This window comes from Tachypleus tridentatus, chromosome 10 (assembly GCF_004210375.1).
Source record: "Tachypleus tridentatus isolate NWPU-2018 chromosome 10, ASM421037v1, whole genome shotgun sequence".
NCBI classification, from domain to species: Eukaryota; Metazoa; Arthropoda; class Merostomata; order Xiphosura; family Limulidae; genus Tachypleus; species Tachypleus tridentatus.
This window is the reverse complement of record NC_134834.1, coordinates 32,520,782-32,546,806: the sequence shown is the minus strand read 5'-3', so window position 1 is coordinate 32,546,806 and position 26,025 is coordinate 32,520,782. Positions and strand designations below refer to the sequence as shown.

At 35.1% G+C, this 26,025-nt stretch overlaps 2 protein-coding genes across 2 annotated transcripts; both read left to right on the top strand.

Annotated features, from left to right (window-relative positions):
- The first annotated feature begins 20,904 nt into the window (after positions 1–20,904).
- On the top strand, positions 20,905–21,741 carry LOC143228328 (protein FAM200C-like). Its single transcript, XM_076459598.1, has one exon. The coding sequence runs from the start codon at positions 20,905–20,907 to the stop codon at positions 21,739–21,741; it is 837 nt and encodes a 278-aa protein (XP_076315713.1).
- A 4-nt stretch (positions 21,742–21,745) lies between these two features.
- Positions 21,746–22,420, top strand: LOC143228327 (protein FAM200C-like). Its single transcript, XM_076459597.1, has one exon. The coding sequence runs from the start codon at positions 21,746–21,748 to the stop codon at positions 22,418–22,420; it is 675 nt and encodes a 224-aa protein (XP_076315712.1).
- The last annotated feature ends 3,605 nt before the right edge of the window (positions 22,421–26,025 follow it).

Here is a 26,025-nt window from a genome sequence, read left to right as displayed (position 1 = left end):
TGTGCTAGTTTTCATCAGTAACCTCGTGATATTAATAAGACGTATCATTTTTTTTTTAAATAAACAAAGTTCCACTTATGACTGGAAATGTGTATTTTGCTTTAAGGTAGTGCGTAGGTGATGGTTATTTACTATTTAAATAATTACCTCTCAAAGTGTTTATTCTACAATTACTCCTACAGGAATTAGTTATATATTCTTCAAATAATTATGTTGGTACCATACCCTTTAAATAATTATTCTCAGAGGTGATGGTTATGTAATATTCAAGTAATTATTCCTAGGAATGATGGTTATGTAGGATTTAAGTAATTACCCTTATACACCTATACCCCTTGAATAATTACCTCTATAGAAAGGTTCTATACCCTCTAAACAATTACCTCTACAAGTGTTAGTTCTATACCCTCTAAACAATTACCTCTACAAGTGTTAGTTCTATACCCTACAAATAATTACTTGTACATGTGTTGGTTTGATACATTTTAAATAATTACTTCTACAGGTATTGGTTCTATATCCTTAAATAATTACCTTTACAAGAGATGATTCAACACCCTTTATATAATTACTCATACAGGAGATGGTTACATGCTCTTTAAATAACCACTTTCACATGTGGTAGCTGTCTACCTTATAAATAATCACCCTTACACATGTAGAGTATATTTGCTTTGCAGGTGGCGAGACCAGTGGAATAAAAGGTTTCAAGTTAAAACTTATTTTGCACAAGTCAACAAGGTTAAACGACCAACTTTTATAAAAGTATTATTGTAAACCAATTACATCATTCGACATAAAGTTGAGCCACGAGTACAAATTGCTCACTCAACCAGCTCGTTGTTTGTGTCCATTAAACTACTGCTCCCACGCTCAGGTCACATGGAATTTTTTTTTTAGTCACGCTAAATTACATAAAGGGAAAAAGAAGGCTGGACCAATCACGAAATAGGAGCTAAAGGAACAAATTACAGTACCTTGTGTGAGGGTTCTGGACTTTCCAGGAATGGCATACAATTGGTGGATACTCTCTGATCCCATAAGATGCATAATAATAATTACATATACGCACCTCTCTGGAGATTATGTTACTTATTACTGTCTTGCATAGGGTTATTAGCAGTCCGACTAACTTGATAATTATCGGATATAATATACATGTAAAACATTAACAGTGTGGTCGAAACAACCATGTTGCCTTTCAAACTCATTCCATTTGTAATGAATCCTTTTATTACTGTAGAATCTTACAGAGATCATAAGTAAAATTTATATTATCAGAACAATCTGTTAAGAAACCCCAAAAAAACACTATTGTTTCCCGTGTTTCTATAGAGGAAAAAGGCACTTTTTTAGGTTTAAGAATTCACGTGAAGAAGTGTTGTTGCTTAAACAGAGGACGTTAATTTATTACTCTGCTCAGAAGAGGGACAAACCCCTTTGAAATACCCTATATGTCGCCCAAGAATGAAATAGTTTTCAATGAGTTATAAATTTTCTAACAGTTTCAATACTGTGAAAGTGTAAGAAAGTTTCACAGACATAAAGTTGGTGTGTATTCCATAGGACACATTTCTAGCTACAACAGTCAACTCTATGACGTACAAATAAAGGACACTGCAATAGGGTCACAGTTAGTGTCAGCTCAATGCTACCATTAGTGTTTTATGCTCTCACGTGCCCATGGAATACTTGCTGTTTTGTTTTTTTCTTTCTAAGTGCAAACCTACATCGCTATAGTGGTTGTTTCAGGAATCGAACTACAATTTTTGTACACGTTTACCGTAATATTGAACATTTTAAAACATTTCTAGATTATTTAAGCTTTCAATATTCTTGTATATAAAACAGAATTAGATGCAGAAAGTCATATATATTATTTATTGAGTATTCGAGTGCAGTATAAAAAGTGATTTAGCCTATGAATCTTATAAAACCAAAGAATATTTTTTGTTTAAACTTTTGTAGCTACTCGATTTTTATTACATTAAATAACTATTTAATCAAACAATAAGAGCAGTGTCGCCCAACTTGCTGCGAACGAATTTAATGACAACAATTCTAACACCCTTTGCTCTTCGGATTCATTGAGGAACAAAGTTACATTCCGTATGAAACAAAATGAATTATACACAAACACTTGATCTCTAAGTATTTGCTTATTTGTTAATAGTATAGGTTTAAAAAAAAAAACTTAAATTAAAGCAGTGTGATGATATAGAGTTAAGCATTTTCATTGTAACCTTTACCAGAAATTAATAATCCATTTAGATGTCAATTATTTTGGTGGATTCTTCGTGTTGAGAATATGTAAACAGTCACTGTATGTTGAATAATACAGTAGAAAAAAGTAGTTGACAACATTGAAATTTTCATTCTTATGTACATGATAGTTAAAGAAGTTACGCCATATAGAAATTCTTGGGGTTCAGATACAGCCATCCTTAAATAAGAAACAAATAAACAAACAAAAATTCCTGGCTCTAAAAAATTATTTTAAATGTTTGGAAATCAGATACGTTCATTTAGGAATCCAGAAGAAAGATGTCAGAGCTTGAACTAGCTTATCTCCCATTTACTTACACCTACAATTCCAAGATAAACGGCCCGGCATAGCCAGGTGGGTTAAGGCGTTCGACTCGGTATCTGAGGGGCGTAAGTTCGAATCCCCATCGTACCACACATGCTCGCCCTTTCAGCTGTGGGGGCACTATAATGTGACGGTCAATTCCACTATTCGTTGGTAAAAGAGTAGCCCAAGAGTTGGAGGTGGATGGTGATGACTAGCTGCTTTCTCTCTAGTCTTACACTGCTAAAGTATGAACGGCTAGCTCAGATAGCCCTTGTGTAACGTTGCGCGAAATTCAAAACCAAGAGAAACATGGGATGGTATATCTTGGACTAACCTATCTCTTGCTATTCCAAACAAAACATTGGATGGTATAGCTTCGGTTAACTCATCTCCCATTTAATTACACCTAGAATTCCCCAACCTCCCAAAAATCTATCAAAATCTCTTCCTTGAATCATGAAAGAAAATATTTTTTGATAGTTTGGAGTTGAATAAAAATAACTTTTGGGCCCTGGCATGGTCAAGTTGTTAAGGCACTTGACTCGTAAGCTGAGAGTCGCGGATTCGAATCCCCGTCACACCAAACCTACTCGTCCTTTCAGCCGTGGAGGCGTTATAAAGTTACTATCAATCCCACTATACGTTGATAAAAGAGTTGGTGGTGGGTGGTGGGTGGTGATGACTTGCTGCTTTCCATCTGGTCTTACACTGCTAAAGTATGGACGGCTAGCGCAGATAGCCCTCATGTAGCGTTGCGCGAAATTCAAAGCAAAAACAAACAAATTTTTCTTTTACAATGAAAATAAAGCTGTGGGGTCTGGGACTTGGTGTTGAATTTAGAAATAACAGCTGAGAGGAATTTTAATAAACCATCGACCGCCATAGTTACAGTATAGATGCTTTCTTTTGTTTTCTTACAAAATTATAGTGACTAAACAGTCTGGCGTTATCGTTTTGATAAAAATGGTTAAAACAGTCGGCCATGTTCCCAGTTTTTTATTTATTCAAACGCAAAGCTGCACAATGGATTATTTGCACTGTACCAACATCAGGGATCAACTTCCGAATTTTAGCACTATAAGTCTTCTAAAGTTTTGTTTTTTTCTAATTATGAGCGATGTATACAGATATAGAAGTGGGAAAGTTTAGCCCTTGGTCTGCAAGCACACTTCTATGCTTGTTTAGTTTTCTTCTATTACATACTTGATTCTACATTTTTTTCTTATCACAACATAAACACCAAAATTAAAAATCCTCTCTGGTAATGCGATCTTATAAATCAGAAATTATTTAAGCTAACGTTAAAAGGTCTAACAGTAAAATTACGTTAATAAATGATATTTATAAAGTTGGTATGCTTAACTTAGGTGAAATTAGTTTTGAGATATTCCGCGTATACGCAATGTTAAAAGTAGTAGCCAAGCACGTGTACACTTGTTAAGCAGGGCAGAGTTTCTGTAAAGGAGTATATCAACAAACATCTTAAAATGATACATAGCAGTGACACCTGGTGTATGTTGTTAGAATATAAGTTATCATGCCATTACGTTCGCACGTGTACTGTTTGTCCGGGATACTGTTGGGTGTATGCTTCTTCAATACAACCATGTCTATACTTTAGGGTATACACCTCTTTAGACCTAAGTCTCCAGATGGTTAAGAAGAGGGAGTGGAAGACACAAGATTCCACGTAGGGTGGTGAAATGAGGTCTTCCCAATGCGACCTCCTGGTTTACGGTGTCTCCTGTGGGGAACCAGTTTCAAACATCCACGGGAAATGAGAATCAAACCGTGAAGTAAACCCAGCCCTTACCAGACGCTTTTGCTTGACCTGGATGGGTATCTAGTACAGTAATTAACATCATCAGATTCAGTGGTCGACCACCATCTGCGAGAGGGAAGGAATGGTAGAAGTTGTGATGGTGTATGGAGTGGCAACCAGCCGCCTTTATTGTTAAGAGTTCCTTTTCAAATCACATGAATTCTAAAAGCAGAGCATTCAGAACTAACTCCCCAGCAGTACATTCTGATTTAAAACTGTTCTTTAGTGACTTATGTTTATCTTGCACGTAACCTTAATAAACGTTTTACAACAGATTGTGGCACGAGACGAGTTGACTTGCAATAAACACAGTTGTTATCTATTACTGTCTTTTAACAAGAGAGACTTGGTGGCGTTTGTGCTAATTATTTGGAAATGACTTTAAAGGTAGTTTCGAGACATGAAACTGAAATTATTGAAAGAGCATAGCTAGGAAATTCGCTTGTTTCGAAATTAAGAAAAGGTTAAAGAGCATGGTTATATGACCCATTTGTTTCAAAAACATATAAATAGCCACAGAACACGGTCAAAAAGCCCGTTTATTTCAAAATTATGAAATTATTTATAGAAACATTTGGCTTAAAACTATATAGTTGCTACTGAGCAAGGGCCTGGCATGGCCTAGCGCGTTAAGGCGTGCGCTTCGTAATCTGAGGGTCGCGGGTTCGCGCCCGAGTCGCGCCAAACATGCTCGCTCTCTCAGCCGTGGGGGCGTTATAATGTGACGGTCAATCCCACTATTCCTTGGTAAAAGAGTAGCCCAAGACTTGGCGGTGGGTAGTGATGACTAGCTGCCTTCCCTCTAGCCTTACACTGCTAAATTAGGGACGGCTAGCACAGATAGCCCTCGAGTAGCTTTGTGCGAAATTCCAAAACAAACAAACAAACAAGCTACTGAGCATGTCGATGTAACCCACTTGTTTCACAAACATAAAAGTAGCTACAGAACATGGTTAGAAAATCCTCTTGTTTCAACAGTTACATAACACATATAAAATCCATTTGTTTTAATCGACGGTTAATTCACATACTTATAACCATAACTTATGAAATATGATGTGATACGACAACATTTTAAGATGTAATCAGTTTCTTTGAAGTGCAAAACAAACGACAGTAGAAAATAAAAAAAATCAGAAATTTGATAAAGTATGGCATTTATATAGTTAATGTATATAGGCTGTTATAAATTGGAAATAAAGTTGATGACAGAAATAAGTAACATTAAAACGACCAACCTGATGAGTAAACATAATACATGCGACTTTGCAATGTTACTTCAACTTACATAATACAGGTGGCGCGTTTACACTGTCTTTTTTTTTTAATTTCGCGCAAAGCTACTCCAGGGCTATCTGCGCTAGCAGTCCCTAATTTAGCAGTGTAACACTAGAGGGAAGGCAGCTAGTCATCACCACTTACCGCCAGCTCTTGGGCTACTCTTTTACCAACGAATCCACTATTCCGTCACATTATAACGCCCCCGCGGCTGGGAGGGCGAGCATGTTTGGTGCGACCGCGATTCGAATCCGCGACCCTCGAATTACGAGTCGAACGCCTTAACACACTTGGCCATGCTGGGCCCCATTGTTTTTGTTATTTTTTATGTTTTTTTATTTCCTTTTTCAAAGGAAGAAAACTGAATATTTTTTACTCACAGAAATTAATCAGGTAGATTTCTCAAATAAAGTAAATATTTTACTGTAATAACAGGTTTAAAATCATATCATATAGTTTCTTTTACGCAATATAAGATATACAACTTAATTCTTCTTCAGTGAACCGTTTAATAATTACTAATTAACATTAAAATATTCATGAGGGTTCATGAACTCACCGTTTTATTTAGCCAAATTAGGCCTATGCCTTTTTTGATTAAACAATATCCCATCAACATTGAAGTTAACCTTGCTATTTACTGTATGGTTCCTGTGTGTTTCGTATGTATAAAATAAGTGATTTCACTATTTTTTTGGTGAGGGGAAGAGATGTGCATCTCTTTACTTTGAGTACTATAACAAGAACTCCTTCAATGGCACAGTGGTAAGTCTGCAAATATATAACGCTAAAAACGAGCTTCGACATTTAAGACGGGCACGGCATTGATAGCCCTTACGTAGCTTTGTACTTAACTACAAAGAAACAAATAAAATCCAACAAGTAAATAAAGCAACAAACAACATAACAACTCAAAACTATGCATTGTAAGGACCTCCCAGGTAGTGAATGTTGTTGAAAAAAATTGCTAATTTCGGTGTTAAGAAATTTTCGCTGCAAACTGTGCCACATTGAAAACTAATAAAGCTGTATTTCAAAACCAAGGCAAATTCTGTGCACATTTCGGTCTTTTTAAGATTACAGACACGTTGTACTAAATGACAAATCACAAGGTAGAGAAATTACTCACGTTATTGTGGTAACGTTGGACCTAAAAATTCTAAACGCCTTTAAAAAGAGGAGTTTTGGGACATGTGACAGAGAAATATATAAATGAATATAGCGTGACAATCTTGAGTGAATAGCTTGTATCTCCCTTTCATTTTCTTTATCTAGTGTCAGATCCTGGCATGGCCGAGTGGTTAGGACACTTGACTCGTAATCTGAGGATCACGAGTTCGAATCTCCGTTACACCAAACATGTCCGTTTGGCGAGTTAGAATGTGGCGGTCAATCCCACTATTTGTTAGTAAAAGAAAATCCCAAGGGTAGGCGGTGGGTGGTGATGACTAGCCGCCTTCCCTCTCTCTTGCACTGATAAATTAGGGACGGCTAATGCAGATAGCCCTCGTGTGGCTTTGCTCGAAATTCAAAGAACAAACAAAGCTCTAATATCGAATCACACATTTTCATGAGTTTGAAAATTTTATGAAATTTTTAAAAAAAGTAATAAGTAAAGCCGTTTTAAGATTAACAACAAATAAAAGATCATCCGTATAAAATCTGCCCTAAGATTCTGTGGTTGGTATTTACGTGTTTTTTTAGCTCGAATTTATCCATCCATAAAGCTGTTTACCTATCTAACATCACGCAATTAAATAATCCAAATAGCAGTGAACTAACACCATTCTTGACGTTAACATATGCATATGATATCAATACTGCTAGTATAAAAATATTATATTGTTTAGTATCTACTACATAAAGGTAATGTGTTTTTTTGGGGGGGTACTTTAGGAATTGTGCTAAATGTCATTCACATTATGCATGCATACGTCACTTTTTCTCCGTTCTCGGCTACCAGCTCTTCGCCCTAACAACGCCTTTCCTCGTGACGAGCACGACAGAGGAGGAGGTGGAGGACCTCTTCGTGCACCAAGATAAAGTTGACATTTAATCCATCTTTGTTGTTCTTGCTTGAGACTTATCGGAAAAAGACTGGTCACCTGTCCACTGTTCATTTATCAAATCCTGATTTCTACAGCTACGAAGTTTGAATGTTTAGAACGCAGTTGACACATGACGATTAAAGATCAGTAAATCAACATAGTATAACAAATCTGTTAAGGGTTAGCGTGCAGATAAGTTTAAGCTCCAAGTCGTGTAACGTTTGAAAAAGCAAGTAATTATCAAGTTACCGAGCGTCTGGACCATTTTACATGTAAAAAAAATCTTTGTTTACTGTGTAAGTATCCGATAGCAGTAAATGGGGAGTTTGGTACAATGTAAAATACTGAACAACACGTATGTTGATGTTGCAAGTTGTTGATTTTTGGATATTCGTGCAAGGCTACACGAAGCTATCGGCATCTGCGCATAGTCGTTTCTAATTTTGAACTGACAGATTAGAAGTAAAGCAGCTAGTCATTAGCGCACACAGACAACTCTTGGGCTACTATTCTCTAGCTGAATAATAGGATTTGACTTTCACTCTTATAGCGTACCCATGACTTCGAAATGGCGTGGTGCGATTTGACAGTAATAGGATGCAATTCGTAAATACTCAGATTCAAAGTCTGACATGCTAGCTTTTGAGTTACGTCTCACCACACAACAGATAAGGAATCTATCAAGACATTTCAGAAAACACTTCAACATAGTTTTACTACATCATATATTTAGTATTCATATAGATTTGTACTTTATTTAGTTTGGCCTGAAAACCGAGTACTTGATAACAAGCTTATAATCCAGGTTCGAACTCCGTCGTGGACAATACATTGTGCAGCTTTTCACTAAAATAGTGTATGTGTGTGTCTTATAGCAAAACCATATTAAGATGTCTGCTGTGTCTAACTTGGGAAATCGAACCCCTAATTCTAATGTTGTAAATCCGCAGACTTATCGCTGTTTCATCGGGGGACTCTCTAAAGTAAAACAACACATTATGTCACAATTTATCGCTTACCAATGGTTAAGGTTAAATAATAACAGGCGTGAAAAATGCGAAACAACACAGTATATGAAATTAGCCAAGGCACCCTTCCTGGGGGCGGCGTTTATTTCGTTGATCTCACTAGGACGGCGTGCGAGTACGTTATATGCCAACAGTAGCAAGGGAAAACTTAAAATGGATATCGAAGTCGTAACATGAGAAAAGGAATAAAGTAAAGGTCTCAGAATCCGTGTGAGGCATACACAAGAACCTCTTAAAATTCCAAGATAATATATTAGAGGCCAAGAAATTCAAAAATATTTGTTACGGACAAACAAATTGGCATAAACCGCCTTTGTTCATTTCTGCGGTCGCCCTACTTACAGAATGTAGTGCATTTTGTTTTTTTTTTTAGAAGGGGGGGGGTTAATGACTTAAGGCGACTAAGACTATCTCAGCCTACATGCAAGAGAGATAAAATCTAAGTAAAAAAAGATATTAAAAGATACAAACTGTATAAAAGCAGTACAATAGGAAAAGTAAATATATACATATAAACCAGTGGGGTAACTGGTAAACGGTTAAAATAATTTTATAAAGACCACTGGCTTAAAAAGAAATTAAAACAACGTGAAATTGAACAGTTTTAGAATATTCGTATGATGTTCAGGCGACCCCTAGTGAATGGTTGGACCGGGAGAGGGTAAACCGTATAAACATAAAACCAGACTGAGAAAATATTTTGTTAGTTTCTCTCCTGCTTTATATGTTGTCACTGATTACTATTATTGCTCGAATATCATTGGACCGCCCAATATTTTATAGACAACAGGTTGTTCTTTAGTGTTTTTCTGTACAGTCGGTTGACTTTTTTAACCAAAATAAAAGGAGACTGCAGTATTTTGACAAATTCTAAACATTACGTTGTTCCTATAACAAGAACTATGAACCGGAATATCTTTACCATGTTTATTACTCGTGATTTTTTTAGTATGCAGCAAACAATTTAATTTGTATTTCATATGTTATTGTAGGTACAGTACAGTATTTGTTATTGTGTGAAATTGCTAAGTAATATTGATTTAAGGCGTTGACAGACAGTTTTATTCATTTACGACTGCGCCCTCCAATGTTTCCTATGTTTCGATGAACCTGGTGTAGAAGGTCTGTAGATACTTGATTATAGGGTAAGCTATTAATTTCTAAAAGAAAAGATCCAATAATTCGGAATTAAAATACATGATGAATTATTTATTTATGGAGGCAAAGTACCAGTACTAGATACTAAAATACATGGTGGGCCATTAACATATGGAAGTGAAGTACCACACTAGATATTAAAATACAACGTGGGTTACTAACATATTGAGGTGATCCACCACGCTAAATACTAAAACACTGCGTGGGTCATTAATATAAGGAAGTGAAGTACCCAGTAGATATTAAAATACATTGTGGGCCATTAATATAAGGAAGTGAAGTACCACACTAGATATTGAAATACTGCGTGGGCCATTCATAGAGTGGTATGTCTGCGGACTTAGGCCGCTAAAAACTGGCTTTCGATATCCATGGTCGGCAGAGCTTTGTACTTAATGCTAAACAACAACAGAGTAAGAAAGATTATTTTAGCATAGTTTACAGTAGCCTAGTTTTTCAAATATTAATTAAGAGGCCTTTTCCTTTTATTACAACTTTGTACCTATTTGTTTTACTAAATTTTGCGTTTTCTTTAATTCAAAAAACCTTACCAGTTTCAATAATTATGAGGTGAAACAAATTTTGACAGAATATATCTAGCTGAAATAATCTAACAAAACTGAACCCTCCCCACACTATCCTAGTTATATTCACCCATGGTTTGATCAGTATTACCATATTTGGTAAAAGAAATTTCGACTTGAACATGGAATAAACGGTCAGATCAGAGACGTCGAGGATTCAGATATAACCGCCTCTTACCGACCGAAAGATAAAGGCTCATAGCATCCACCGCTAAAATAGCTGTGTTTAGCTCTTTGAACCAAATAAGGCGATTGACTGCCACTTTTATAACGTGCTCGTAGTTGAAAATGCGTAGCGTGCTCATCGATATTGTATCTCGAACTGTAGGACGTTGGGTCAGTTGTTCGGAAAATTAACCTTTGACCTTACCTGCTTTAAAAACAGATGTAACATTTCAACAAAACTGTTACAATCTCATAGTTCATTCAACGTTTGTGTGTGTGTTTGTCGTAGGAGTAATTCCATTTATTGATCAAACACTTAAAATACATTTTTTTTCAAATGTTTCGAAGTTGCAAACGTTTACAATAGATTGAAACTTTTTGTAATAAATATAAATTTTATACATGTGCGTTTTATAATTAAACGAGCTAATTTCTCGGTGTAATGTTTTTATCCCATTTAGTCAGATAAGTGTAGCTAAGGGATAGGCAGTGGATGCTGATAAGTAGCTGCCTTCCTTCCAGAAGAGATGGCATAGTCTGGTGGTTAGGGCACTCGATTCATAATTTGCAGGTCGTAAGTTCGAATCCCATGTTTGCTTTTTCGGCCGTGTGCGATTTATAATGTGAAGGTCAACCATACTTTTCATTGGTAAAGAGTAGCCCAAAAGTTGTTGGTATGTAGTGTTATTTACTTGTCTTCCCTCTAGTCTTTCACTTCTAAATTAGAAAGGGCTACGTGCAATAGTCTTTTACCTTTGGTTCAAGCCAAATGACTACTCAGATAAAATTGGCCAGTATCAGTTTTCAGAGCCTGGTTTTCAAACAAAGTGTATAATTTTAAAAGTCTCCAGGGTGATTGGCTGGATGTTCTCATACAATACGATACTGGTGATGTCCTCTAAGATCTAAGTAGATCTTTTTCCCATCTGCGCTACAATACCTGTCTAATATCTGTGAACTAAGGAATACGATTGCCATGTGAACTAAAGATGGCGACAGCCATACCCCCAGTTGGCCGTGACCACTGGATGATAGTAACGTATGGAACATGGTGGACATGGTGGGTTTTAAAACACCTGAATTCCATTTCCTTACAAAATTTATATCGGAAGTCAAGACACTGGTTATTCTTGATAGTTCTCAGACTTTATTATTACAGTAATCTATTCACAGAGAGTTATACATTTACGTGTTTTGGGCAACCAGTAAAGTTGCGACTATTACGTTTGTACTTCTTGTGCAACATATAATATACTGATATATATATACATATCCATCACTGTTTTGTGGTTATGTTTGGGCTTGTATATATATAATTTTTCTCAGAATTATTTCACTCCTCAAATTTCGAGGTTCGAGGTCTTATAAGGATGATAAGCATTTAATACTTTTTCAACTTGTATGTATCAGAATAAATTTCATAAGGTTTTTTATAGCGAAAAACCACATAGAAAAAGAATCTTTAAAGGGTCCACAATTTCCCTCATTTTAAAATAGGAAACCAGTATGTTAGGCGAGGAAAGTGCAGGTGTAAATAGCAATTGCATGCTCCAAGCTATTCATAAAGAAGCCAACTGCTTGCTCGTTTTACTGCCCTAGTCCTCATATGTCTTTTTTCTTCGGTTTCGTATAGGTTTTAGTAGCTATATGAAGTAAAACACGAGTTTGATATGTTTTAAAACATCCTACGTAGTATTATCGGTTGTTAAACTTAAGTCAGTAATATCAAGATAATAGTAATAGTTGGAAGAAGACTTAATCTGGTGCTTTTGCTTATCTGAAACTAGAAGAAACCAGAAACCTTAATAACGTTGTCTACAGATACAAGCGTGAAGTTGACGCTTGATCACGGGACCACGTGAAGTTATTAATTCTTCCTCCTAATTCTGATTTATAAAAAAAACAAAAATAGCTGATACAAAATTACAAATATCACCAACCGAAACTGATTCACATTATAACACTTGTTGTAGTTCTATGATATCAATAGAGTCTCAACTAGTACTATATCTATTGTATCCAAGTCGGTCTAACGAGGCCTGGTATTACGAGAAAGGCCTCGCCAGCAGTGGATATAGCAGATATAATGTGGTTGACATATTGTTGTTGTTTTTTCCTTTTATTTGTTCTTTATTTCTTAGAATTTTTTTTTCGTTTCGGAACTTCTTGCAAAGTTACGCAAGAACTACCTGCGCATAGCTGTCCTTAATTTTGAACTGATGGACTAAAAATAAAACAGGTATTCAATGAAACACACGCCAATACTTGGGCTACCGTAGTCTAATAGAAGAAGTTTGACCATCACTCTTATAACGCATCCGAAAAATGCGGAGCGCTTTCCTCGGTCAACAGGCCTTAAAACGTAGAACCTTAGATCCATAGCCTAGTTCGTTAACTATTTGGGCCACGCTGGTTTCAGTCAACTATTAACAAAACAGTTGCACGTTTTTCCTACTTTTGAAGAAAAGTGAATTGGATGAAACATAATTTCCTTTCAAAAAGCACCATTGTTACATATATATTTATGTTTGTATAATGAGACAATACTAAAACGTGTGTATTCATACAATTCAGTAAGAAACACATTTTCATATGCCTTACTATAATGCCTTGTTTAATTTTTGTCATGCTCTATTGCTTATGGCAAAGTTATGCAATGGACTTTCTTTTCCCTGTTGTGTCGGATGCGTAGATCTAATTTCGAACTTTAGAGTTATAAGCTTTGGAGACAACGTGGAAAACATTTTTTTTTTATTACGGTTAAATCACTCCGGGCCACTGAACTAAACTACTTAATTAGAAATTATATGAATTAATAAATTATGGCGTTTCCTATGAGCTACAAGTCTTTGTTTTGTGGTAATACCAAGTTAAACTAGTTATAGGCTTAGCTACTATGCTTGCTTTTCCTGAGGCGTAGGCGTTAGTTTCGATAAATTTGGCAGTTTTCTTAGACTCGAACAACAATTTCAAGTTACAAGCTGTTTGTCGTGTAGTAACAACTTAATAAAGCTTTATATTTGACCCTCACGACTGTCCAACGTCACGCATGGGACCGACTTACGATATCTATACTTAAGATAAAAAAAAGAGAGAGAGAGACGATAGCAAGAAAAATATGAACTAATAGTGTAATTCTTGTTGACCAGGAAGTAAGACGTCGTGAAATAACAGCTTTCACCCTCTACGTATAACATGAGTATGTATTTGACAACAAGCTATGTTAATTAGTATTCTGCCGTTAGTAAACTATATTTGCCACTATTCTACCATTAGTTAGTTATATTTGTCAGTATTCTATCGTTAACAAACTATGTTTGTTAGCTATTAAATCGTTATCAAGTTATGTTTGCCAGTATTCTGCCGTTAGCAAATCAAGTTTTTTCACGAATAATCGTCTCCAAGACGAATATATTTTTCACGGTTTACGGTAAATTTAACTTATTTTGATGCGTATAAACAGACTAGAAACAAACGAAATGAAGCGAGACTTTTCCGGATTCCATTACTACGTTGATTTTTACTTCAAATAGCGACTTCATCATCTACTTTTTATTTTGTTTGAAACCGATTCTGAAGCCACGCCCACCGTGACATGTACAGGTATAAAGTACACCAGATCTATCGAACTTCGTAATTTGTTACCAAGTTAATTAATTACATTGATAAGTTATAACCTACGTGCATCAATAGAAAATCGTCTGTTTCTCCCGATCGCTAAACACCGCCCAGCGACAACCACCTGGTCACAACAATCTCAGTAAAACAGATTTCTCTTTTGCACTCTCATTATTTTGTCACACCCTCCAAGAGAGAAATTCTTAGATAAAGCTTCTCCACAGAGACCGAAAATTTCGCATAATCACGATTACTTTTCTACTGAAAGTTTTTATTTGGTTTTGTTTGTTTTGAAATTTTGCGCAAAGCTAATCGAGGGCTATCTGCGCTAGCCGTTTTTAATTTAGCAGTGTTAGACCAGAGGGAAGGCAGCTAGTCATCACCACCCACCGCCAACTCTTGGGCTACTCTTTTACCAATGAATAGTGGAATTGGCCGTAAGATTATAACGCCCCCACGGTTGAAAGGGCGAGCGTGTTTGGTGCGACGGGGATTTGAACCCGCGACCTTCAGAATACGAGTCGAATGACTTAACCCACCTGGCCATGCCGGGCCTTTTATTTGGTAGAACTTGACATTGTCGAAGACTAAAACCAACTGTACAACATCTTGTGACGACTTCAGGTAAAACCCAGTCAATGATTTGCGTACTTCTTTTTTGTTTTTCTGTTGTCGAAGACGAAAAGGTCTTCATAATAGAAACATGGCGGCAATTATTTCACATCAAGGCTGGCAGTGGCCCTAACAAGATACACAAGCTGTAGAAAGCAGAAAAACTATATACACAAGGTGTCGATTGTTTCATTGTTGAAGTAAGGGCATGAAATATAGGGTTTTGGTAAATACAGTCAAAATAATGTCGTGATATCGTACTTTGTCGACATCACGAAAACGGATTTGTCACGGTTCTAATATTTAACTGTCTTGGCCTTTGTATTCGAACGCAGCGTCTTTTGAATCCGAACCAGAAGCTAGTTTGTTCTGTAAGTGAAAATGACATAAAAACTTGGTTTGAAATACTACACCGGGTCGCTGTAGGTGAAAATGATTATTGTGAGTTTGTGAAAAATCACGGGTTGACAGTTTCTAAAGAAATGTTTGTTCCGTTCACATCTATTTACAGGTTTGTATATTCAGGCAATATTTTTAATTTTCTTGTTCAAACATTTTGATTAAAAACTTAAATGTAGAATAATAATTATAGTAGAAAGTATGAATTTAAAAACTAGTTTTGAGAAGAAAAAAATCGCTAAGTCTTTTTTTGAGGCGACATTTATGTAAAAGGTATAGTTTCAGAGTTCATCCGTAAGAGGGCCTCTCTGATCTAAAAATGTATTGTCAGAATATAAATAAAAGCGTTTTAAGTGCACAGAAGACTTCCTTTTAAAGAAGTAACACTAAGGTATGTTTTCATAATTTCACGCAAACCTACAAAAGGATGCTCTTTGTAGATTCAATCCTGGTTCTCAACTGATAGACTATGAGGACGGCAATTAGTCAATAACGCCCACCTCCAACTCTTTGCTACTCTTGTCTAATCGAATAGCAGCCCAAAGTGAGGAGCACGTTTAGCGGTAATCGTTGCAGTTGTGGTCCAGCGGTAAGTTTACACAATTACTACCCTACAATCCCTCATGTAGACAGAACGTTGATAAACCTTCATTAAGCTTTGGCCCAGCATGGCCAAGCGTGTTAAAGCGTGCGACTCGTAATCTGAGTGTCGCGGGTTTGCATCCCCGTCGCGCCAAACATGCTCGCCCTTTCAGCCGAGGGGGCGTTATAATATGCGGTCAATCTCACTATTCGTTGGTAAAAAAGTAGCCCAAGAGTTGGCGGTGGGTGGTGATGACTAGCTGCCTTCCCTCTAGTCTTACACTGCTAAATTAGGGACGGCAAGCACAGATAGCCCTCGAGTAGCTTTGTGCGAAATTCAAAAACAAACAAACAATCATTAAGCTTTAAACTGAAAAACAAGAACCAAAACGGCTTTGCAGTTATAAACATTTAAAAAAGGGGATATAAAATATCAAATCAAATTTTATTTTTGAATATTTTTGGTCATAAAATGTAAATTAATAATTATTATTTAAATCTGCCGTGAAACTTTAAAATGCTCATTTATTTTTTCAATTATATTTGTGACTGATTTCTCATATAGTATCATAAGAAAACAAAATCAATGTCATTTTAAAAACTTTTGTATTCTAAACCAAGATTTCAAGTAAATTGTCAATTTTATGTGGCAGAGAATATCCGACATGAAACACTGTTTTAAAGAAATGACCGAGAGACTCTTCAAGCATTTTGTTTTCTGGTAGGTCAGCTGTAAGTTTTCAGACTAATAGTGTTAACATCTGGGGTGTGATTTCCTGCTGTAGTCAAAGCAAAGATAACCTTAACGTAGTTTTGAGCTACAAAACCACAAAAATCAACAGTTTTAAGCATTTCAAAAGTTATAAATAAAATTTCTGTCCCTAATTTGAAAACATGTAGATGGCGCTGATTAATATTTAAATCTTATATAGCTCTGAAACATTTCAGAGTTACGTTATAAAAAAGTAAAACACTTTTCTGTTTAATTTTTTCATTCGTCATGCAGAACTTGTTACGCAATCTTTGTTTAAAAGAAGAATAGCAAGGGAAATTATAGCTTAGAAAAAAACACTATTTTTTTTCTTTTCTTAAATGGGCTGTTCAAACTCGTAATGCGGCATCATCTCTCGCATTTAAATTTTTGTCACAGGTCAATGGTGATGATGTTAACATTGTTGAACCACCTTTTAAATCAAGTATCGATAGAGATTTGGGAAGCAATGATTAATATCGGGTGTGCCCATGTTGGGCCTACACTTGTATTTCCGTACTGTCACACTGCCCCCTAGTTTGTTGCTTCTGTGGGATTTTCTACTCCGACACGCCCTCTGTACTGCTTGCCAAACCTTTCCTAGACTTGTTTATCTTATCCCTACTCAACAGTAATTTATTACTATTAGAAAAATTAATAAATCAATATTGGTTACTATTAATTATCTTATGCTATTTTTGTCTCAAATACCATGCACTTTTTAAATGAGTTGCTTAGTTGACAATTACAACGTTCTATTAATATTAATGTTATTCATTCAATTACACATCGTAGTTTTCTATCATATCCTATAGTTCTTTTTACGTACTTTTAAACTCTAGTTAACGGTTGGAATGTCCAGAAGCAAAGAGATTCTGTGGTAATTTGTTGAAAAAGACACAGAACCAAACGTCTCCTCTCGTCAGTCGTTTAGAATAATCCATCTTATGTTAGCTGATACAGATTTAATAGCAAAAGAGCTGAATTTCAACACTAGTGATAACGAAAGCTTTAAAAATATTTTAAACCATTTTGGTTAAATGATAAAATGAAAATCCAACTAAAATTACAAATATTTTTACTTTGTAGCTGCCCCCAGTAACACAGCGGTAAGTCTGCGGACTTATAATCCGTGGTGAGCAAAGCACAAATACCCTTTGTGTAGCTTCTTGCTTAAATACAAACAAACAATTTTTTTAGCTTCAGAACCTTTAAGTCTTCGAAGTTTACTCGTATTCTGAAAACCTGATAGCCAAAAACAAAACCTAACCAAAATTATCAATATTTTAATAACATATCTGTAAGTAAAATACGACGACTGTTATCATAAGGTTTTGAATTAAAAAGTTATTTTTAATTTTGCTTTATAATTAGGAAAATTATCACGTCGATAAGATATAAACAACTACTTTCTCCCCAGGAGAACAAAATTATATACACATTTACGACTTCAAAATAGTTTGTTAATGTACTAAGTTAATTTATCCCTGACATTTAAACTGTGTATTTCTAAAAAGCTGAAATATGGCGTATTTTTCAGAAAAATAAATGTTATGTTTCATTAAAACATGCAGTTCGTAATTCACGTTCTAAATACATCACTTCAATTAAATGCATAAGCGTAATTACTTTTTAGAGCATATAAATAAAAATAATAATAAAAAAGGGATAATTTCCAATTAGATCATTTTTAACAGAATAACGTTGAAGTTGTCACGAGATAGAGCCACAAAATAAAACACATAGACTCACACACACACGTATGTGTGTATATATATATATGTGTGTGTGTCACACATATGTGTAGTTTATTTTACAACACTGGATAAATAATGTAATTTAATTACTAGCTTGAATACATATATAGATTAGATCCTTTATTAGTAAGAAAGCCATATCATAATATAGGAAGCTGGAATTTATAAGACTTTAAGAGCGGAACCCACATTCTGTTATAATTATATTGGTAGCGTTGCTCGTGTTTATGAAGAAAAAATACAAACACCTATTCTCTGTCTTTTCATGTTCATATTTTGATAGATAAAATATTTATGAATTTATGAAAAAACCCAATAACCTTGGTTTGATTCTTGAAAATAAACTAAGAATCCGTTTTAAATCAGGGTTTTCTTATGAACAATCTTTTTTTGGTTGTTTACCATTCACTGCCCTTATGGAAAATATTTAGTTTACCTAATACAAGTATGAGTACCCACCTGTATGAGTACCACCTGCATGAGTACCACCCGCTCCAGCGAATAGGATAAGCCTGCTTGTATTCCTTTTATTCTCTCGTCATTCCTCCTTAAATTCTAAAATTTCAAACGTAAATGTATAAGTAATATTATGTTAAATTTGTTTTAATGTAAAATTTGATATATTTTTTATAAACGTATCACAGCATTCGCATTATGACATTGATGTCATGTATTACAAATAAAATTCAATATTGTATTTTATAATTATAAAACAAAACACACTTCCAGGTAATGAACTATCAAGTGAAAATAAAGTGGCACAAAATACATTCAGTTATTTGACTTTAATCTCATTTTACACAGTAAGTATTACAGTGTAACCTTATTTTTACACAGTAAGTATTACAGTGTAACCTTATTTTTACACAGTAAGTATTACAGTGTAACCTTATTTTTACACAGTAAGTATTACAGTGTAACCTTATTTTTACACAGTAAGTATTACAGTGTAACCTTATTTTTTTCACGCACTATATTTTAGGGTAGACATAGGCTAGTCATACTGTTTGCCTTTTCACACATAATATTTTAATTCTGCATACATTTCTTTATGTGTAAGGTTAAATATATGATGTATTAGTTGATTTATATAGGCCTTTCTATTCTAAAGTTAATAACAAAAATTAAATTTCCAGATTCAGTTCGTCTTTCACCTTATGGAAGCGCTCTACCAGTTACAATGACTTGACTTTAATCTCATTGCACACAGTAAACATTATGAGTTAAGCCTTACTCTTTTTACGTAGTCTATTTTATGACAGACTGCATAATTTTATTTTATAGGCTAGGCCTACTGTTTGTTTATCACACATAAAATTCTAATTGTGCATAAATTTATTTTGTGTGTTTAAATATATGATGTATTTGTAGACGTATTGTTATATGATCTATAACTAAATGAGCCTGTGATGCTATATTCTAAATTAAATGTTAACTCAAAATTACCAAAAAATATGAAGTCTGTGTACAATTTATTCGTGTGATATATATTAACGATAAAAATATCACTTGTACTAACACACATTTTGCGCAACTTCACTTAAATGTAACCTGTGCAGTGAAAGCGGCGGACAAACAAGTAACCAAACAAAGAGAGAGCTTTTTGCCTGCCCTTAAAATGCGTGTCTACCCACTTTACTATATAAACTGATGTAAGTAGATTTAATAGGCATTTGGAACAGTAACATCTGGAACGTTTATCAACGTTTTTAAAAAAAGGTCTAATGTTAGGTCGTAAAATAACATTATAAATACATTTAATGATAGCATTAAGAACGGCAAAGTTTATCATTAACTGAAGTAAATCAGACGACTTACAAAAGCTACAGAATTAATTTATCCCTTTTTACCGAATATAGGTCATACTTTAAAGCAGGGGTTCTTAACCAGGGGTGCGAAGATGATTCCCAAGGGGTGCGAGGATGCCCATGAATAATTAAAGCAAATCTATATTTTTACATAAGAGTATGCTTTATATTTCTCCTAAGAAGAAACATTTTTGCTTCAGCAGTGTTCCGAGATAAAGTTAAACCTAAACCTGATTTCCTAATGAAGTGGTAAAGTTGCATCAGATTCCAATACAGGGTAAACAAACGGGTATGTCATTTGGATAGACGAGGAAGGGACGCGTACAGGACACGTGCGCAACACGGAGAGAGAGAGAGGTTATCATCACGTCTCAGTCCACACCACCCATCCGTGCCATCAACACGTGAGTTATGGTCTCCCTGTTTCAATGTTATATTTTTTTCTGATGGATAACAGTAGGGTGGAAGATTGGTTATGTATTATTTCAGATTTTGCTTTCTACACATTTATTTAAATGAGCGATGGGTAGTTTACATAACATACATCATCACTGTAGCAGTGTAGCCGTTACAATATTTTCATAGAATGTATTGTCATGCCTACAAATCTACTGATTAAACCAGGTATTTCAGTCTCTCCATCACATATTTTAGAGATAATTCATAAAAAAAAAGAAAACACCTACACATGAATGTGTTTCTTTTCCAGATTTGTCTGCAGTATGTCGAAGAAACGAAAGTGGAATGACGAATATGTCAAGTTTGGTTTCACCTGTATTACAGAGAAGGATGGGACACAACGTCCACAGTGTATCCTGTGCAGCACACTCTTCTCCAATGCGAACTTGAAGCCATCAAAGCTTGATGAACATTTCAAGAACAAACATGGTGGCAGGGATGCAGGAAATGACATTGTGACGTTAAGGGTCAAAAGAGCTAGGTTTGATCAGGTTGGCACATTGCCGACTTATGGATTTTCACCAACAGAGAAACCTTTACTGCGTGCTTCTTATGAAGTTGCATACCAGATTGCTAAATCAAAGAAACCCCATACAATTGGTGAGGAACTGATAAAGCCATGTGCCCTTGAAATGGCAAAGATTGTTCTCGGCAAGGAAGCTGAGAAGAAACTCCAACAAGTGTCTTTGTCAAATGATGTAATCCATAACCGAATCATCGATATGAGTGTTGACATCCTGGAACAAGTTGTAGTTGACATCAAGGCTGGTCCAGTTAAGATTAGCCTACAAGTGGATAAATCAACAGATGTATCCAACTGTTGTCAGCTATTGGCAGTAGTTCGTTACGTGAAGGAGAAAAAAGTGGAAGAAAGTTTCCTTTTCTGTCAGTCCTTAAAGACAACTACACAAGCTATAGATGTGCTTAACAAAATACAAGAATTTTTCTCAAGAAACGAACTTCACCTTGACAAAATTGGTTCAATATGTACAGATGGTGCACCAGCAATGCTGGGCAATCGTTCTGGATATTTGTGTCAAGGTTGTAAACTTTATTCGCAGCCGAGCTTTGAATCATCGATTGTTTCAGTCACTTTGTGAGGAAATGGGTCAGGAACACACTGTTCTTTTGTACCACACTGAAGTGAGGTGGTTGTCACGTGGTCGTGTGCTGTTTCGTGTGTTTGAACTGAGAGGAGAAATTCATCAGTTTCTCCGTGAAAGGGTACAAGAACTGGCTATATATTTCAAAGAACCTAGTTTTGTTCAGATGCTTGCCTATTTGGCTGATGTGTTTTTAGCTCTCAATGAACTCAATCTCTCTCTGCAAGGAAGGAGACTCAACATTGTGACTGCAAGCGCGAAATTGGCTGTATTCAAAAAAAAACTTGTCTTGTGGATAAAGCGTGTGAAGATGGGGAATTTGGCAAATTTCCCCTGCCTGGAAGAGACAGTCACAGAAAATTCTACCCTGCATCCAGACTTTGTTGCAAAAGTTGTTGAACATATGCAGATGCTGCCTACTTCATTTGAGGGTTACTTCTCGTGTGGAGAGCTGCAAACCTATGACAACTGGATCCTGAATCCTTTCATGCAGAATTTGGAAGATGTCAGCGGCATCAAGGAAGATCTCATCGACCTTAGACACAATCGTGAAATCCAAATGGAGTTCACCAATAGTCAGCTGGAACACTTCTGGGATTCTCAGCTGGAAGCATACCCTGCATTAGCGAAGAAAGCTCTTGAAGCTGGTACCATTTGCAACTACTTACTTGTGTGAACAAGGATTTTCTTGTCTACTTCACATCCAAACAAAATGCAGAAATCGGCTGAATTCTGAACATGACATGCGAGTGGCACTCAGTACAAAGACGCCAAGATTTGATGCCATCATAGAGAAAAAAACAGCAGCAACGAAGTCACTAAGTTTACTGTGCATTACAGGCTAAATAAAAACATCATTAACAAAATTAAAATTAATTTTTCATTATGTACCCTGAATTTTTGTCTTGAAAAAAGGTATGCTGTATGTATGAAGATTTAAAAAAAAATTTTGATTACATCAACTTTGTATTTTTAGCTTTTTTTATATTTAAGTTTCCAGAAGGTGCGAGAAATGATTACTGATTTGAAAGGGGTGCAAACACTGAAAAAGGTTAAGAACCACTGCTTTAAAGGCTTAAGTATTGCTAGGCCTAAGACGAGTGGACTTGCAGATTTCAGTTCCTGCGGTTAGAATTATATCGTATTATTCTAAAAATATTGTACAGTTGCAATAAATATACCAATTTAACCGCATATATTTTGTGGGTCTTTGCTAGTTTCCTGAAAATAAAGGAAGAATTTTATTTTGTAATTTTTTGTAAGGATGGGTGTGCATGGATAGCTTTTAAGCACTAAATTGTCACGTGCTCATTTGTAGCTAGCATCTTGTGTTAAAGATAAAGACGTAAATAAAGTTTTACGAGCCAAATAGAGCATCCGAAACGACATGGGCTAATAACGTTTAACTCGGGAATCTTCTGGGTTTTAGTTAAGCTTTTGACATCAAAAACGACACTTTCATTATTTCATAATACCTTGGAGTAATTTATTACATTATAAAAAGATCGCTGTAAACAATTTTATTCTTTACAGCAAGAAAAGTTTGTATAGTTTTATACTGAATAGCATAAACAAAATATGGTGTAGTTTTACAAGTAAAAGTGTGTGTGTTTCTTTACAGCAAAGCCACATCGAGTTATCTGGTGTGTTCACCGAGTGGAGTCAAATCTCTCATTTTAAATCCGTAGACTTACCGCTGTCCTAGCGAGGACTACAAGTAAACAAAGACTGTTTACATTTATACTTGATGATAAAAACAGTTTAATTTTATACTCGACAGTAAAACGAAGAATGCGTAGTTTTATATTTGACAATAAAGAGAAGAAATGTGTTTAGTCTTGTATTTAACAGTAAAAACAGAATTAGTTTTATACTTAATATTAAAAACAAAACTGCTATGTTTAACTTTTTACATAATAGTAAAAAAAAGAATTTACTTTTACATTCATAACTAAAAAGAAAACAATGTTTAGTTTTGTATTTAATAATATAAAAAACAACAGTATTTAGCTTTATATCTAAGGACGTCTGGTAGGGGTATTAATACTTTTACAAACTTTACTAATAAAGTGTTAATATCCATACCAGCCGTTCATAGATACATTTTCACTTCAAAGGGATTTCTTGTCATCACGGATACTTAGATTTGTTTGTTGTTTATTTTAATCTCGCTCAAAGCTATACGAGGGTTATCTGCGCTAGCCATTTCTAATTTAGCAGCGTAAGATTAGAGGGAAGGCAGCTAGTCATCACCACCCACCGCCAACTCTTGGGCTACTCTTTTACCAACGACTAGTGGGATTGACCGTCACATTGCGATGAGAATTTAGATTTGCATGTAAAAGTAAAAACAATACTCAGTGATGTCGAGAAACCCACTTGTTGAGAAATTTATATGCAAAAACGGCTCGTTTGGGTTGAGAAAATATTTTACATAGAAGAGCGAACAACGTTTCGACCTTCTTCGGTCATCGTCAGGTTCACCTGACGTCAGGTGAACAAAATTTAAAAACAATACTGTATAGCGTTTTACATAAGTCTAACAATTCACATCCCACTCACGCCTTGGCAATTTCCACACACAAAGTCATTTCTAAAACTTAACAATGATATATAACATTTCTTTACTAAATACATCATTCCTAGTTTATGAAATGCTAATATTTATGCGACTTTCTAAAAAAAACTGTTCTTCTCTTTCTTAGGCCTATAAAACTGAAACTGGTTAAAATCACTTTGTTTATGTAAAATGCGTAGGTAAGGAAACCTCAACTATAATTAATGGTATTTTTGCCTACTGTGTGACTCAAATATTATTAACAGCTCTTTAACCAACAAATTAGTGGGCTCATAAGATATTTCGTGTAAATATTTTAGTAAAAAAAAACGTTTTCAAGATAGATGAGACAGGATCTCGTCAATAATTCTAAGCTTGACTATCGTACAGTACAAAGACTGTTGGCAGGTTTTTCTATATTTATTTCAAATATTTTTTTTCTTATTTCTTTGTTTTAATGCAAGGCTACAGAGCAGGTTGCCTGCACTTTTTTGTAAGTCAAAATTTTGAACCTTGGACTTTAAGTGGCCCAGCGGGGGAACCGTTTTAAAATAGAGTTATGACCATCACAGTCAGAAGTGTCAGTGACTATAAAAGTTTTAAAAATCAATTACCACCAAGCACGGAAGTGCTTCGTATGTAAGGATGGACCGAGAAATAAATGGCTGCCACATTCAAACTATTGCCTTATGATGCTTACAAATACCTGTTAACGTTGAATTATAATCTTACTGGAGCACCTAACTGCCACTATCGAGCGTTTCACAGCCTGTGAGATTCTCAATATAATTGAAAAGTGTTGCTAAAATGAGGACAAGAAACTAGATAAAAGAGCTAAAATGTTCTTTTTTAATTTTTCTCACGATAGCCAAAAAAAAAAAAAAAGTGCAACGTCTTCTCAATGGCTTTAATACGACAGAAAAGCATTTTAAGAGCACTTGGGATCAGGCTATCACTAAACACGGTAGTACTTAGTATAAACTAAAAAAAACAAAACATTCCAGTGTAAACGTGTTATAATTACTCCTTGGAGTTAGTTTTTCACATATCTAGTGTTTCTTTAAAAAGTACAGGATGAAACAGGAATTACCAGCCAGTAACAGATTAACATTAGCTGACTGTAACATGTAGATACTCAATGCTCTGTACACTATACAGTCGATATATTTATGGAGTAAACCAATATAATGTGTATGAAGTGAAAGATTTAAAAAATCAGTACATATCATATTTGATTTTATTACACACATTTATAGCATGCAATGAGAAAACGACACAAAACAAGTAATAAAAAAACATTTTGTAAATATAAACTGTTGTAACGATGGTAATGCCAAAAACAATAGAAACATCAATATAGAAATCATACAGCTACATATATTCACATGTTTTTATGTTGTCGTTTTTTTCTTTCTTGCGGCCTGGCATGGCAACATGGTTAAAGCGCTTCACCCCGTAATCCAAGGGTCGTAGATTCGAATTCCCGTCACACCAAACATGCTCGCAAACAAACAAACACGTTTTTTTCTTACGGCAAGTTCCCCAATATTAAGTTCCAAGAAGTTAAGAATGATGACCAGTAATAATTAATAATCTATTATATCCAGTATCTGAGGTTATTGAATAATTACCTGAGAAACTTAATGTGATATTAATAATGTATGTTATTTTTGAATTATAAAAATAAAACATGTTTATTTATCAATCTACTTTAACGAAAATGT

Excerpts from the sequence above, each read along its gene's own strand:
- LOC143228328 (XM_076459598.1), top strand. The coding sequence starts at position 20,905 with ATGTCGAAGAAACGAAAGTGGAATGACGAATATGTCAAGTTTGGTTTC.
- LOC143228327 (XM_076459597.1), top strand. The coding sequence starts at position 21,746 with ATGGGTCAGGAACACACTGTTCTTTTGTACCACACTGAAGTGAGGTGG.